The following is a 14555-nucleotide window of genomic DNA, read 5'->3' as shown; positions in this document are numbered from 1 at the left end:
AAACATAAAGTAATATTTAAAAAAAAGAAAATTTAAAGAAAATGTATCCTATGAAAACAGATTTTTTTCTTTTTTAAAAAACTACCTTTTTGCAAAATGAGTTTGTGTAACTGGCGATATAATATTTATGTGTCTTGATATAATATTTTGAGTCTCAATTCATTACATTCGAAAGGGTGCTTTCCTAGCTCTGCCTGTGTTGATGGTGGCTGTTGAGTATGGCAGGTAGGACACCGGCACGTTCATCAGGAGCAAACTTTGCAGGTAGCCTCCCACCTAGTCCATTAGGGGCTACTCCACGCCCCCCTCTGAGACAAGTGTATCCCAAACTACCTCAGGGCTCATTTGTGTCCGAGTATGAAATAAGTGAGTGTTTTGTTCGTCTGCTGTTCACTTGCACAACGTTTCCAAAACGGGAACTAGTCCAGTAGTGTGTGGCTTATATCCGTGCAAAGAATACCCGGCAGTTAGTTCTAGTTAAACGGTTGAAAAACGAAAAACAAAAATTCCGCTAAAACATGCATTTTCCGGGTAGTACCTGATGCGATTAGATTCAGCTGTTCCGCTTAATTTTAGCCGCTGCACAAAAACTTATCACCCGGTCCTAAAGGCAGTTCTTTACGAGCGAAGCCAAGTCACACCGATCCCTTCATTAGTATTGTTCAGTCTGCTGAGCTCTACTTCCCTCTGTTCTGTTAGATCGTAGTCGCTACCTCCGTTGAAGCATAGCGTCCCACATGTCACCCAAGTAAATACATTTGTACCAAAAACAGATCATTTGTTTATGTCAGTTAATCCTTTAATTAAGACTGTGGTGTTAATCACCTTATTAAAATGCACTTAGGCAAAAGTACAGTACATTTTGGGTCTTTGCAGAATGAATTACTGTAGAGAAGCATGAAAGTGTCTGCCTTGTTCCCTTTAATTCCTATATGTCCATGTAAGTTTAATATGTATGCAACCCTAAAATCTCTTTAGGAGTTTTTTTTAAAAGCATTGTATTTGTCAAATGTTTAAATATTTTATCAACCAGTAAAGTTCACAGTAGCAGTCGTTTAAGGTGATAGTGATGTAGCCCTTGTTGTTGGCATGGTGTTATGCCACAACAACTAGGGACTGTCATTGTCTTGAAGATCTTATTTAGCTTTAGAATGCTGCATGACCATTCATTGGACAGCGTTGTTTCAGGTATAATTGCCGTAGGTATTATTGCAGGTATAATAGTTCTCATAAGACTAAATAAAACAAAAATATCTGATTTGATTATTGTTGATAATTGGATACTGTTAGATACGTGGGATAAATCATTTCATCTTCATGCATAAAGGGACTGTGCTGTAAAAAGATTTCTTGCTTTCTCATGCCCCATAGTCTGCACACAAACTGTCCAACTACTTGATGTTTCGGGTCTTCTTTTCTCTTTTCTTTAAAGACTGATGTTTATATGTTTATAAGATAACATGTACATGTGTGTGCAGGCCCATGCATAGTGGCAAGCAGACAAAATATCTGCCTAGGGTCTCGCACTTTTGATTAAAACCATGGAGATACATTACATTTTATAAATTTTTGTGATTAAAACCATGGTGTCAAGGGTCCCACACACGTCCTGTGCCTTGGCCCTGTTGGGGCTAAGAATGGCCTGTGTGTGTTCATGCATGCATGTGTCTGAATGTGTATATGAGATGTTATGTAAGTGTTGCTGCTTTAACTGCTGCATGCCTGAGGAGTTACTCCTTTATCTGTGCAGATTCCAGTACTGATGGTGATTATGTTCAAGTGACGCATACGTCCAAAACCAGTTATTCAACAAGTGAGCAGCAAGACCCGATGCTTGTCCCGCTCTCCTCTGATTCTGGCAGCAGCACCAAGTCCTTGATCATACTCGGACTCATTTTTGTGACATCTTTGCTAGCCCTGGGCGTAGTATACCTGGGGTTTCCTAAATTAGACCCGTGAGTATTTCCCCCTTAGCTTGCTCCTCCTTCCGTCCTGACTGTAGGTTGTGAGTCCTAGTGTGTAGGTAAGTTTGAAAATTGCTAGATTTTTTTCGGTTTGTTCACACTTGGAAGGTGCATTAAAATGAGTTTTAAAAAAACAGCATTAACGTTTTAGAATTTGAGAGCAGATTTTTGACAGTAAATATATGTACTGTTTGTACAAATTGATGTAGCTAATAGCTATATGACCAGGGTAAGTGGTGTTGTCTTCTATTTGTATGTGACTTGTGCTGTCATTATAGGTATTGTTAGTATTGCTTTACGAGGTATTTATATTGCTCTATGAATATTACTAGTAAATGTCATGAAGTAGTTGGTTCAGTTTCATCAAATTGTTCAGCTAGCTGTGAGAGATTGATAATCCTGTTAATGTTATACATAAATAACTCGGTTTGGTAAGTGCTGTAGCACCAAGTGACTACTGTGTCAAGAAAAAAAAAATCAAGTACATGTGAAAGGTAGTAGTGGATGCACAGACAAACATGACACATGAAAAGTAATCTGCAAGCCTTCATTAGGTAGAGTGAATTCCCTCTTTCCAGATTTTATTTAAACAAAATACACCTACACCCATCCAACACTCTCACAGATACACACGCAAAGTTGACATTTACAAATTGTCATAACTCTCCCTGTACCAGGACAGACACTGTTCACTGAAAGGATTGTTTTAGGTCAGAAAATGATATGCCAAATAACATCTCAGCAAAGTGATTATCATGCTTTAGTTTATAAATGGAGCCAGATAACCAAGTCTCTAAGAGGTCTCAGTAACATAACGAAAGTAAAGTTTGTTAAAGTTGTAATACATCACACAAATGTCACTAAAAACTATGCAAGCAAAAACGAGCAGCTTTTGAAAAGTCAAGTTCTTCTATGATTGATCCTTTTGTTGTTCAGGTGTTTGCAGTTCTCCATCCTCCGTCTCAGAATATCAGAATATGAAAGTATTACACGACACTGAGGATGCAAAAAAAAACCCCTCCATATTGTATATGTGGCAGTTGGTAAAAAATGACAGAAATTTTACTGATCTGTGACACTTTGTGCTGACGCTGCATTTGACCAGTGGAGAGTGCTGGTGAAAGTTGTCAGAAATGTCTAAAATGTTTTACAAATGGGATGTTGTGTTGCAGAAATGAATATCAATATATCAAGGTACCACGGGACATTGAGGATGCAAAAAACCTGGGCCGAGTTTTATATCGTTACAAAGACAAGTACTTTTACCAAGTTTTAGGTGGCTATTTTATAACATATATATTGTATCCTTTGCTTTGGGAAAAAAGGCAGGAATTATTTTTATAAGGTTACTGCATGCTAGAAACAATGCCTTGCTTGTAGGGACTGACAAAGATGATCAGCTACATGCTGGTAGGGACTGACAAAGATGATCAATTACATGTGTGAAATATTAAGCATCTCATTTTGAAGAGGGAATGGGTTCTAGCATTTGCATCTGCATGTAAGACACAAAACACAACTTGCTGCCTATACGCAAGTCTATGTGCATGTTTCTTTGGGGGTTTTTTTTTTTGTTGTTTTTTTTTTTTTTGAGGCGGGGGTGTATATGAGAAAGATGGGTAGATATAGTATTCTGAAATAACTTTAATGTAACATTGTTGCCTTGACTCCATTCCAGTTTACAGACCTTTGCTATCCCAGGTTCTATATTCCTTAGCATAATCTCTGGCTTCTTATATCCTTTTGCCTTAGCTTTGCCGCTTGTGTGTTTGGTAAGTACAGTATCATTGTACTATAGCAGGGATGCCCAACCTACGGCCCGCGGGCCATATCCGGCCCGCGAAACTTCTGCCCACATTGCAGGAAATTCGCATGTTGGTAATAAAAAAAGACCTAAAAAAACGAAAAGAAAAAAAAAAAAGGAAGAAGAAGTATTAATCCCTACTTAGGGGCGTCTCTCAATCTTTTTTTCGATGGACGAACATTTCGATTCAGTGCTCCGACTTGGTGTCTTTACGATGCAGCCAGACGTTCAGAAGTTGGTTTCGGGTAAACAACTTCAAATATCCCACTAATTACTACATAATTAATGGTAAGTACAACTTGTTTCTAATAAAAATGGTATCTGCTCTATTTTGTTTTCTTTTTTCTTTTTTTTTTCTTTTTTTTGTAATTTTGCGGCGAAGCGGCCCGTGACACGCATGTCGGAAATTTATATGGCCCGCAGGCCGAAAAAGGTTGGGCATCACTTTACTATAGTATGTAGTTAATAAGATCTGAAAGTGCAGAGAACAGTGTAGCTGCATGAGCTGTTTGTTATGTTTTCTGTAACATGTATAATAGGTGTGAACCTATCAGTGGACTCATAAAATTAGGCATTATTCAATCTCTGCACTGTTTCTAACCAATATCTAGGCTCTAGATGTGCACAGTCACAGTATTAAGTGCACTGTGATATTGCATGAGTGTTCTTTAATGCCTGCTTGCTAACCTCTGTGAAGTATAACAGTTTTAATAGTGGATTGAATATTTGGTCATCTCTGATTTGTAAGATGCTTGTTTTAGGATATGTTGTATGCTTGCTGTAACTGCACAAACAAGTGGACTGAATATTTGCTCATGTCTGATCTGTTGCTTTTAGATGTTTCTTTTATCCTTTCTGTAACTGCACAAATAAGGGGAGTGTGCACATTTTTACTGGATGAGGCATTGTTTCAGTGTTCTGGACTTGGGGCCTCCTTCTGTTACCTCTTGTCCTTCATGGTAGGCAGACGCATTGTAAACAAGTACATACCTCAAAAAGTGGCCGAGTGGCAGCTACATGTAAGTAACACATTGTAAACAATACATACCTCAGAGAAAACCCAGTGGTAGCTGTATGTAAGTGAAGAATCAGCTACAGGTAAGACAATCAGTTGATGCTTATGTACTGTGGCAGACAAAGATGCTATCTTAAAATGCACAATATTTTTCAGCAAAAAGTCACAACAAAGTACGGTTGATCACGTTAATTTTACTTTTATAGAGATGTGAGTTCTGCAAAGATCGTTCATGAAGCATAATCAACTGATGTGCACTGGTAAAGAAAACAATGATCTGGGAAGGTCATTTCAACCAAAAATATCATCTCAACTATATTGACCTTCCACCTCAGTTGAATTGACTTTGCTATGACCTTATCATCCCATGTAAGACCACATCGTCCAAACACTGAAAGTTGAAAAGACCAGGCCCCTAGGCTAAATGAATGCCTGAGGAGTAACACCTGTTAAATATTAACTCATTGCAGTCGCACTGGCAAGCTGTAGCCAGTGGCTTGCCTTGTTGAAGAAATCACACCGGACACATGTATGATGTTTTTTTTTTTGTTTTTTGTTTTTTTTTAATTCATGAAGGGTTAACGGTACAGAAACAAACAGCTCATTTTAAAACTGAATCATTTGTATGTGTGTGTGTTTTTGTTTAGCTGAGAGTTTCAAACTGAGCATGAAAGTTGAGAGCTAGAAAATATAGGAATCTAAGTTAAATTCACATCAAATGTCAACAGGTGGAACGTCACAGAGAACATATTTTCAACTATATTATCTTTCTGCGAATCACACCTTTCCTTCCAAATTGGTTCATCAACATCGCCTCTCCAGTCATCAACGTCCCACTGTTTCCCTTTTTCCTGGGAACTGTTCTAGGTTAGTAATGGAGGGCAATATGGGAGAGCATGATGTGGGCTAGTACCAGGGGTGGGAAGTGACGATGCATGTGGTTATCACAAACTATTTGTCTAAGGTCAGTGTAAGGTGCAAGAAAAGAAAAGACAGCAAGACAGTTTGTCTGGCATTAACATTGTCAGAAAATATTTCTTCAGTGTGTTCTTTTTGACAGTTAACACCATTATTGCTATACAGTGGAACCTCGGTTAACGAACTTAATCCGTTCTGGAAAGCTGTTCGTTAACCGAAATGTTCGTTATCCGAAACAATTTTTTCCATAAGAAATAAAGGAAATAGATTTAATTGGTTCCCAGCCCCTGTTGACTCGCTATTTGAAAGTTACAGGCTGTATATATATATAGGTATTTGTTTTAATGAGAACAGTTATAATGCAATATAAACGGAGTTAAATAAATATAAAACATTAACGAAGCATTTAAACAGAAAACTTGCCGTTTTGACGGCGTGGTTGGAAACAGTGTGGGAGGAAGGGGTGGAATTACTGCTTTGAATCCCCTCTCCATGAGCACACGTGACATTATAAAATCGGGGGAGACTTCCCTTTTCTGTAGCTTTGAGTTGAAGAAAAAACTTGTCCAGTGTCTGCTTCTTCTGCCTTTTTTTGTAAAACTCTTCGGTAATACGACATCACATATCCGACAGACGCATGCCACCTTCATACTTTGAAACTATTTCCTTTTTCAATTCCACTACTATTAATTGCTCTTAATCTTCTTTGGAGCCATGATTGAGGATTATCTTATTAAAATAAAGCACAACAATCACTAAATAAGAAGGATGCGCACAGGTAAGACCGACTGATCGTAACTGTGTCTCGAGCGCGAATGTACGATCCGAAATTTTGTTCGCTATCGAGACAAATTTTTAACGAAATTTTTGTTCGCTATCCGAAATTTTTTTCGCTATCCGAGACAAATTTTTAGCGAAATTTTTGTTCGTTAACCGAAAAATTCGCTATCCGAGGCGTTCGCTAACCGAGGTTCCACTGTACTTGATATATGCAGCTACAACATAAGTAGAAATCAGTATTTTGTCAGTAGTCTTGCAAAACATCTTGACATTGACCTTATCTGTAAATTTTATTGCAACAGAGTTGCATGTAGCAAATTTGCCAATAGTTTGATGATGGTTTGAATTTCTGCTTTGTGTCTCCTTTTCAGGAGTAGCACCACCTTCATTTGTCGCCATCCAGGCAGGTACAACTTTACACCAACTGACCTCTTCTGGTGATGCAGTGTCATGGACATCAGTTGCGGTTCTCGGATTGTTTGCCTTGATCTCTTTGCTTCCTGTTGTTTTCAAACGGCAATTACGAGAAAAGTTTGATTAGGCTAATTCCTGCACAAGTGAAGAACTGTATTAAGAAAGGTTAACTTAAATGTGGTAAGGGATGCTGATTGTTTATTTTTTATTTTAAGTTTGTGTCAGTTTGGCTTGTTTATTATAATGGAAGAAAGAGGTCTATGTGGCAATAAGGCAGTAGCATGTGGTGCAGCAAGATTTAGGGCACAGATTGTTTCTCAAGAGCTTTTACATTGCTTGTCCAGGGCTCATACTCATGAAGCACATTTAGTCAACTGGTCACTGGCTGCTTGCAGATAGTGGCTAAAACAACGTATTTATGGACAAAGGGTAGACCTACATAAGTCATTTTACAAGCTGACAATTTATCAAAGGAGCCCTCTTCTGATAACTTTCTCCTATGTTGATTAAATATGGTAGAGATCATGGTTGATTTAGTTTACTTAACACAGAAGTTTTCTATAACTCATAAACTGCACATAAAATGTAATAGTACCCAACTGTTAGGTACCTAGCATTTTTATTGAATTCATAATCTGAGGGTAATAGAGAAAGCATGAAATTTGAAACTCAGCATTGTAATTGACGGTGTTTTTTACTTTTCTTTATCGTTGGTGGTTTTTTTGCCTCTTGGGAAGTTCTCCGCTGTTAGTCTCTGTGAGCCTAAACGCTTTGTACACGCCTGCCTTGTTTTAGTAGCTTATCTGAAATGTGAATAAACCGGAAGCTTTCTACACACCTGCCTCATTTTAGTGCAACTTGAATTTTTTTCCTGTCAGATCTTTTGATGGATGAAGGCAAAAACAATTCTAAATGTTCCTTGGATTTGACATGTGGGTTGTTGACAAATGTAAGAAGTGAAACATCTGATCTGGCTGTAGGCCTGGTTCATAGCATTTCCTGGCTTTATGCAAGTCTGTACTTTACTTGCTCTATTCTGTGGTAGTGATGTCTTAAAGTACTATTAGAGGCTTCTTCTTTAACTTGGGTCAGTTTGCTTGTTGTAAGTTAATGTTTTTTTAATAGTGCTATGATCTTGTAGAATCAGTAATGTATCATTAAATATTTGACCAATCTGGTGGACCAAACAGGTGCACTTAGAAGCAGTCTGGCTTCCCACTTGTTGGGGTGTTTTGCAATCTTTATGTTTATCATGCAATTGTTCCTTTGTCAATTTTTGCTACAGCTACCCTTAGAATGTCTCTGGAAATACAAGTCCATAGTCATTACTTTGCGTTACCCTGAACATACAGTTTAATTTCCATTATTGCATCTTCACATGAATGTGACCTGCAGAGCTTGAGTGTGCACTGAACGCAGAAATGTTCATCTAGAAGAGTCAGCCTGTACAAAGTTTGAAAACTGAAATATTTAAATTTCTCTGACTAAGGCGTGTGAACATGTGCTAGCATAGATGTTTGAATGCCATATCTCAGCTTTGAGGCAGAAGAGAGTGGAGAAAACCATATTTTTTGATGAGCTGTCTGTGTCTGTCAAGCTGTGTGACTTCTTGCACTGAACCCTCTGTATGCTGGGAAGTTTTGACATTACAGTGCATGATCTGTTCTGTTAGATTGGTCTGTCATAAAGTTGTAAAAATGGTTGCTGTCATAACTGTTGCAGATTGCTCTGTCATGACAGTTAATACTTTGCTGTTAGAATGTTCTGTCATAACAGCTGATGATTTGTTCTGCTAGAAAAATGTCAGGGAAGTTAATGATGACTTGTTCTGCTATATAGTTTGTCATAAAACTTTATTCTACATGAAAACTAAAGACATTCTAACTCTGTTTGCTTGGTTTGTCAGGGGTTCACAGCTGTCAACCATTGTCATGAGAAGTGTTAATGACCTTCATCATAGCTGATATCTTCGTTTTGAGTTTTGACTTTCATCAATCAGCATTTGCTGTTTAGTTTCAGCTTTCACCACAGCTGCATTTACCATTTTCACATGGAGTTTTGATTTCCACCACAGCTGCATTTACCATTTTCACGTGGAGTTTTGAGTTTCATCATAGCTTCATTAACCATCTTCATGTGGAGTGTTGATGACCTTCCCAGTTACCCAAGGCAGCTAGTCAAGTTCTTATCCACAATGCTCAGTTCTCTCCTGTTGGCCACCATTGTTGTAGCTTATTTGCTGGCTATGTGGCGAGTTGTCTTTGGCAGTGTGAAAAATTCTGTTAGTGGTATTATCTTTGCCTCCAGCTTTTTGACATCAGCTTTTCATCATATATTTCTAGACTTGTTGCATTCAGACTGTTAGTGGAAAAAACTTATCTTTGGCACAGTTGGTGTTTCACCTTCTAATCATCATGGTGATCACTGGTTTGAAAAATGTGCTGTGACCTCGCACTGATGTTGTATAGCCATTTGGGAAATGTGGAGATCAAAATTCTGCCCCTGACAAGGTAGAATAGTGATGTTATCTTGGAGGCTTCTCACAAAAAACTGTCTGACCATGTTTCGAAAGCATCAGATGTTCTCTGTCCTCACATGTATTTGTGAGTTGTCTTTGTGCACTTTAGAATGCAGTGGGAGTGGTCATTTACGATAGATTGAGAACTGATGATATGAAACATTGAGTTGTGGCAGTTAGGTACATGTAGATGTGAGACGCTGTGGGGTGAGCAGCTGGGACATGGGAACTAAAGTCTGTGGGCTGGCAATAGAAACACAAGTATAGCAGCAAGTTGCATGGCAGATTTGCAGGGTGCTGGCTGGCATTTGAAATAAGTTTCTTTGATCTTTGCCACATTTTTTACATCACTTGATGGTATGCGGGCCTCTTCATTGCTGCATGTAAAAATATTCTTGGTTGTTACAAATGTTAATATTTCCCCCTTGATTCTTGATGTGAGCTACTATTTGTTTCATTGATATAGATTCTTGATGTGAGTTACAGTATGTTTTATTGATACAGATTTCCCAGTTGCTGTTTCTCCACCACCAGGTTATTCTGTAATAGTTGATATGGCATAGACTGTATCTGGACATATTTGTCACATCAAGTAACATTAACTTCTTGGTGCATCTGTTAGCATGTGTTTCTGTCAAATACCTGGCAAAGCATATTTTTAATATCAATTGTCATGCCAAACATCTGGATATTTTGATTCCTATGTTTTAACATTATTTTTTGTTTATGCTGAATATTAGCACTTTAAAAAATTGAATTTTTTGCCACACAAATGCAACTCATGTGAGCCTGACATTGTAGCATACAAGCAAATAGAATTGTACTTTCATGACCCTTGCAGAGAAATGTATCAACCTGGTTCTCAGATAATGGCAATTATAGTTATATTGAACATGTCCTTCGTTCAGATGAATGTAGCCTACATACATCTTATGAATGCAGTGGTTACAGTCATCTAACCTTTCATCCACATTCATAGAGTTGCAATTAATTATGCAGAAAAAATAGTTATCCAAGAAGGGTAAGTTTCCAAGTTGAATAAGCTTTTATCATTACTCCTTACACCAATCAACATAGTTGTCAGTAGTTGTGATTATGGTCATTTGGGCACCTGCTGGTCTTCCTCTGTAGATTTATGCATCCTTGCGGTTTCCCAATTCCTCTTTGTCTTCTATGCTTGTCTTTTATTATGTTAGCATAGTTGTTTCTCCTTCCATCCTTCATATTCTGTCCATGTCTTAACCGCTGAGAGCATACTCCTTTGTGAGCCTGATTATGTACTAAATAAATCACACTTTATTATTATCAACTTGTAATGTATCATCTTTGCCTTGCCTTTGTAGACTTGCTTTAAATTCCATTGTCTCTCCACTTGGCAATACAGTCTGGTGTATATTAAGCAACTCCAGTGTTTTTGTTTTGTAAGAGCAGATTTGTACAGTATGGCAACAAACCCAAGGGCACACTTGATCATAAAAAATTTACTTCATCTATGATAGCAAAATTAATAAATATTTAACTATATATATATCCCCTCCCCTCCCAATGAGGGAGCTCAAGGCATTTAAAAAAAAGTTTTAAAATTTGGGTGGGTGTGACTGTTGGAGCTGGTACAGAGATTGGATTTCTGAAACTGTCAAATGAAATGAAAGTAAATGACATTCTCCTTGCTGCACAAGAGCATCACAGTTTATTGGAGAGTATGCATTTGTATATACATTATAGAAAAAATAATATTGATAACATGCATTCTACTCTATGTCTAATAATACACTAAGATGTGACTGTCAGTCAGTGGGTACAAAACATCCCTCCACAGTCATGAACATCCGCATTAATATAAAGATCCACTTATTCAGTGAGGTGTATAATCTATTCTATGCTACAGCAAATGCAATATTTCTGGTTTAAAAACACAACTCTGACATCTAGACATATTCAGCCGGCAGATACTGCAGGAGGATGCAGGTCACTTCTGGCAACTCAGGCATGCCATTGCATACAATAGCATTTGCCACAGAACCTGCCCACAACTGTTAAATCTATCTTACTTGATAAATGCAAAGTTCTGTTAACTATGGTAAACTCATGATATGCATACAGCTCTTAATAAAGATATAAATACTCAAGACCATAATTATATAAAAGCTTCTTTGCCATATATATATTAAAAGGCTGCAATGGTGGGTGGTTTGTCGAACACTTCAGTCATGATGGTTAAATTGTCCCTGCATCCCAAAAGTTAAAAAAAAACCCAAAAAACAAAAAACTATTATTACAGTGTTCAATGGCTTGTGAGGTCACACCTCACCAACATGACAAGTATGTTCTACTTGCATCCACTTTCTACAAGACCAGTCCCTCTTGTTTCGTTGCTAGCAGCAACACTTGCTCCACTTTAGAGCGCACTATGCCCTCTTTCTATTCTGCTAGTAGCAACCCATGTTTCCTCCTCTTTTCATCAACTTATATATTTTTTGATGAAAAAAAAACCCACTCAAAAACCTAGATCAATCAAACAAGGTGTGAACAAATAACTTGTCAAAACTAGTCATCTGTAGCTGGCTTTGCAAGTTATCTTGACTTGCTGTTATATTTTCTGAAGATCTGGCTAAGACATAGAAACATATCTTGGCTGTAACAGTAAGATGTGGCACCTACTAGCCAAATGCAGGCACTATCTTCTGGCTATAACAGCCAAATGTGGGCACTATCTACTGGCTGTAACTGCTTTGTTTCTCATGTGTCAGTCTCACTGCAGTCCAGTGTAAGACCTCATCTATTGGAAGTGCTCAAATTTCTTCAAAAAGCTCCTAGGTAGATCATACTCGACAGCCATGATAAAACCTTAATAACCTTACGCTGTGTGGTAGATCAATTGACAACCTTGCAGTCTCTGGGCTGGCTACCTGCTGCACACTGCCATTTAGTGACAGCAGTTATTTAGCAATCAAGATAATGCAGAGGTGCAGAGTTACTCACACAAACATTCAGAAGATAATGCTAACATAAGGCCACATAAATATAAGAACGAATAAATGCCCATTGGTAAGTAAGCTAAAGAGATGGGAAGATCATTTAAATATCTATATCACAAATCAGGATGAGGCAGGACCAGACAGACCACTCAAGAATTGTCCAGACAGATGCAAAGATGAACACAATTTCATGTCTAGCAACCTCCGTAAACAAAAGCACATCAATGACTGTTTACGAAGTCACAGAACAGTGTGACCCTTAAATAAAGAAAAACCACCCCAATCTTTGACAGCACTGACAAGTTCAATTTATAACATCAAAAGTTTCTCAACAAAGTTTCTCAACAAACTGAGACACTGTTAACTACACAATAAAAACAAACTATTGCACTGAAGATCTACAATTGAGAGATTAAACAGAGGTAAGGCAAACATTTTTGTAAAGCAGACATAGGATTCCCTTCCCCTTTGAGCATTCTTTCAAAGCAAAGGATATTTCAAAAGGGAAATTTTGTTGCTTTCAGGTACAGGCTAATCCCCAACTGAACAAAAAACTGTCATGTGCTGCCTACCACAAGCCCCCAGCTGCCCATCTGTGGAGAAATAGATTGCAGAATACATCCTGCAAAGTCTCCAATCTTTCACGAGATATGGCCAAGACCAGTTTGCCATCAGTGCAAACTGTATGGGGCAGTGAAGACTGTACAAGAGAGCATTCAATTCATGTCAAGCGTCATTAAAAGGTGGGGAAAACCAAAGAAAAAAGTAAAGATAGTCTAGGTAAGCCATTACATGCCAAGAGATGACCTATAGCTGGAATAAGCCACAACATCTAATTGTTGTAGGTTAGGCTTTCCTGTAGCTGGGATAAGGCAGAGGCCAGAAGATGGCAGTCAAATGAAATACTTAGTAGCTAGAACATTCTGTTTAGTGAAGCATAAAAAAACATTGCACAAAGCTGAAATCTTTGTTCAGATCCCAAGTAAAACCTGCTGTTGGGGTCTCAGGTAGAGTAATATTTGAAGTAAATCTACAAGAAGAACATGACCAATATCAACAAGACTAAAATACTCTTCAGTACAGTGACGTCACAATGTGTCAGGTTTTGGCACTAGTCAGTAAAGTCTCTTGTTGTCCTGAAATGTCAGGCATTTATTTCCTACTCACCCTCTTAGATCTACATGGACATGACATAACAGAAGCGTGTGCACTATCGTGAAAGTGTCTGCTAGAATTCTGACAGTGGCTGCTGTGCAGGAGCTACCCTGACCATGCCAGTACAGCAAATTCTCTCAGAGAATATGAGTGTGTCAGATATGACACGTAACATGTTTGACAACTGCCATGTCACACATGTGCCTAAGATGGCCAGAGATCATGCAACTGCTGTGATGTCACTGGCACATTCGCTCCAGCTGAATGACATTTACTGTTGCTGAGCTGGAGATGTCAATACTGAATCCATTATAATGGTCAGACTGAAGTCACTGCATGGTCAGACTGTTACTATGACCCAGTTATTTTTTCACCTAAAGAACTTGAATGCATCTCTCTCACATGACTATCTCAATTTGGAAGTTGGCCTGCAGAAAACATCTGACAACTGTTTATGAATATAACTTTTCCCATTTTTTGAAACCTGTAATAACTAACTCATTCTGCCCTTGTCACTGTCTATCCTGAGCCTCAAATAGCACCATGCATGGTAATCAGGTGTGACGGATCAACACCTGTTGTCTTGCAGCGTGACATTTATGTGTACCAGGGACGCTTGCGCTGCCAGCGAATGGTGTAGCCGGAATCAACTCTTATCTTGATGGAGGCGGCCTCGGCACTGCGCACTGTCTCTTTCACAGCTTGCATGAGGTTCTGCGCATTGCCCACCAGCATCTCAGTGGCTTCCTGGTCCTCCTCTGAACCTGCACACGATGATGTGCCAAGAGTGAGCATGACTCAGTGCATGGTCAACAGTCAAAAGTATAACAGTACTGAACAAGTGGAATGACACTGTTGTAAAAGTTGGCTCATAGGTCAGCTACACACTTCTGCAGGTATTAAGGAATCTTAAATGACAGAACATTCAGTCACAGGCTGAAGTTTCTGCTACAGGGATTAAGACAGCATCAGGATTATATTTCTTGGGGTCTGTCACAGATGTTGTATA

At 38.5% G+C, this 14555-nt stretch overlaps 2 protein-coding genes across 13 annotated transcripts in view; one reads left to right on the top strand and one right to left on the bottom strand.

The window, feature by feature from the left end:
- Positions 1 to 161: 161 nt before the first annotated feature.
- On the top strand, positions 162 to 10816 carry LOC112560289 (transmembrane protein 41B-like). Of its 2 annotated transcripts, none has more exons than XM_025232049.1 (7): positions 162 to 264; positions 1751 to 1955; positions 3137 to 3265; positions 3643 to 3736; positions 4683 to 4787; positions 5512 to 5650; positions 6853 to 10816. In XM_025232049.1, exons 1-7 carry the CDS (start codon positions 219 to 221, stop codon positions 7020 to 7022), a joined length of 888 nt encoding a protein of 295 aa, XP_025087834.1. In that variant the 5' UTR covers positions 162 to 218; the 3' UTR covers positions 7023 to 10816. The 2 variants fall into 2 exon arrangements, with proteins under 2 accessions (XP_025087834.1, XP_025087833.1); XM_025232048.1 differs by having other exon boundaries at positions 180 to 366.
- A 263-nt stretch (positions 10817 to 11079) lies between these two features.
- LOC112560284 (vinculin-like) overlaps positions 11080 to 14555 on the bottom strand; it is a 47095-nt gene continuing 43619 nt past the window's right edge. For all 11 annotated transcript variants that reach the window (XM_025232025.1, XM_025232024.1, XM_025232026.1 and 8 more), the window contains one exon: positions 11080 to 14310. In XM_025232025.1, coding sequence (XP_025087810.1) covers positions 14144 to 14310 — 167 coding nt within the window. In that variant the 3' untranslated portion in view covers positions 11080 to 14143. The remainder of the gene's footprint in view (positions 14311 to 14555) is intronic.

The sequence above is a fragment of the Pomacea canaliculata genome, linkage group LG3, assembly GCF_003073045.1.
Source record: "Pomacea canaliculata isolate SZHN2017 linkage group LG3, ASM307304v1, whole genome shotgun sequence".
NCBI lineage: Eukaryota > Metazoa > Mollusca > Gastropoda > Architaenioglossa > Ampullariidae > Pomacea > Pomacea canaliculata.
The sequence above is the reverse complement of the archived record's forward strand: the minus strand, read 5'-3'. Positions and strand labels throughout refer to the sequence as shown.

Coding starts and splice junctions, on each gene's coding strand:
- LOC112560289 (XM_025232048.1), top strand. CDS start 219: ATGGCAGGTAGGACACCGGCACGTTCATCAGGAGCAAACTTTGCAGGT. Junction 1,956..3,136: donor GGGTTTCCTAAATTAGACCC/GTGAGTATTTCC, acceptor GTTGTGTTGCAG/AAATGAATATCAATATATCA. Junction 3,266..3,642: donor TATTTTATAACATATATATT/GTATCCTTTGCT, acceptor ACTCCATTCCAG/TTTACAGACCTTTGCTATCC.